Source organism: Triticum aestivum, chromosome 7B, assembly GCF_018294505.1.
Source record: "Triticum aestivum cultivar Chinese Spring chromosome 7B, IWGSC CS RefSeq v2.1, whole genome shotgun sequence".
In the NCBI taxonomy this organism is placed as follows: Eukaryota; Viridiplantae; Streptophyta; class Magnoliopsida; order Poales; family Poaceae; genus Triticum; species Triticum aestivum.
In genome coordinates, this window is record NC_057813.1 from 706,566,317 (window position 1) to 706,567,578 (window position 1,262).

Here is a 1,262-nt window from a genome sequence, read left to right on the forward strand (position 1 = left end):
CAACACAAAAAAAGTAGTACTGTAGATTTTTCTTTAAAAAAGGTACTGTAGATGCTTCTTGTATTTTTTGGTTTTCTTTTTTAGAAATAATCTGTACGCAGTGTGATCTTGACTTTTATTCGCACCTAGTAGAATGCCCATTTGCTTCCGTGCTTGCGGTCGTGCGTGCGCCACAAACTCCCCAAGCACTGCTTCTGAGTCAAAGCTGTATCCAACCAAATCCATCTCAATCCAGATCCCACCGGCGGTGCCTCCGCCGGCCAGATAATGGGCACGCCGCTGACAGCGATCCCGGACCACATCCAGGAGGAGATCTTCCTCCGCTTGCCTACCGCGGCCGACCTCGCCCGTGCCTCCGCCGCCTGCATCTCCTTCCGCCGGCTCGCCACCGGCCGGTCCTTCCTCCGCCGCTTCCGCCGCCTCCACGCCCCGCTGCTCCTCGGCTTCCTCCAGCGCGACCACTTCGTCCCAGCCCTACCACCTCACCCCTCCGCGCCCGCCGCCCGCGCCCTCGCTCTCGCCGCCGACTTCTCCTTCTCCTTCCTCCCATCCCACTGCCGCTGGATCGTGCAGGACGTCCGCGACGGCCGCGTCCTCCTCGGCCGCAGGTTTGGAAAGGACGACCCGTCTCCGGTCTTCCGGGAGCTTGTGGTGTGCGACCCCTTGCACCGGCGGTACGTCCTGCTTCCACCATTTCCGGACGACCTGGCCCATTGGGTGGAGCACCAGGTCTACAACCCTTTCAAACCTTTCCTCCTCCCCGTCGCCGAGGAGGAGACGGAAGAGACAGCATTCAGAATCATCTGGATGGCGCATTGCAGAACTAAGCTGGCCGCGTTTGTCTTCTCTTCCAGCACCGGAAAATGGCAAGAAGCCACCAAGAGCGGGCCGACTGGTTTGGTCCTTGACAGGGGCGACTCGGCCATACTGTCACGGATCCACCCTCATTTTCTCATGCGCCATTATGCCTATGGCTGCTTCTACTGGGACTGGCTTGTGACCGGGAGCAGAAAGTTGCTCATGCTTGACACCAGGAGGATGGAGTTCTCCTTTGCCGACCTCCCACCCGGAGAGTGGAGTAAACGTGTAGCCATTGTGGAGGCAGGGGAAGGCAGGCCTGGGATTTTTGGGTTCCATGGTGAAATTGCATCTGATCTCAGCTATGCCATTGCGCAAAATACAGGCGAGAGTCCGAACCAGTGGCAAATGTTGAAGACAATATCACTAGACCCTGGATACATATATTCTATCGATGCTGCAAC

General features: G+C 57.4%; 1 protein-coding gene across 1 annotated transcript in view; it reads left to right on the forward strand.

Moving 5' to 3' along the window:
- Positions 1-145: 145 nt before the first annotated feature.
- The window catches only part of LOC123161760 (uncharacterized), a gene marked incomplete in the record, with an annotated part of 8,173 nt that continues 7,056 nt past the window's right edge, over positions 146-1,262 (forward strand). Inside the window, 1 exon segment of the mRNA XM_044579556.1 lies at positions 146-1,262. Within this exon segment, the coding sequence (XP_044435491.1) occupies positions 268-1,262 (995 nt within the window).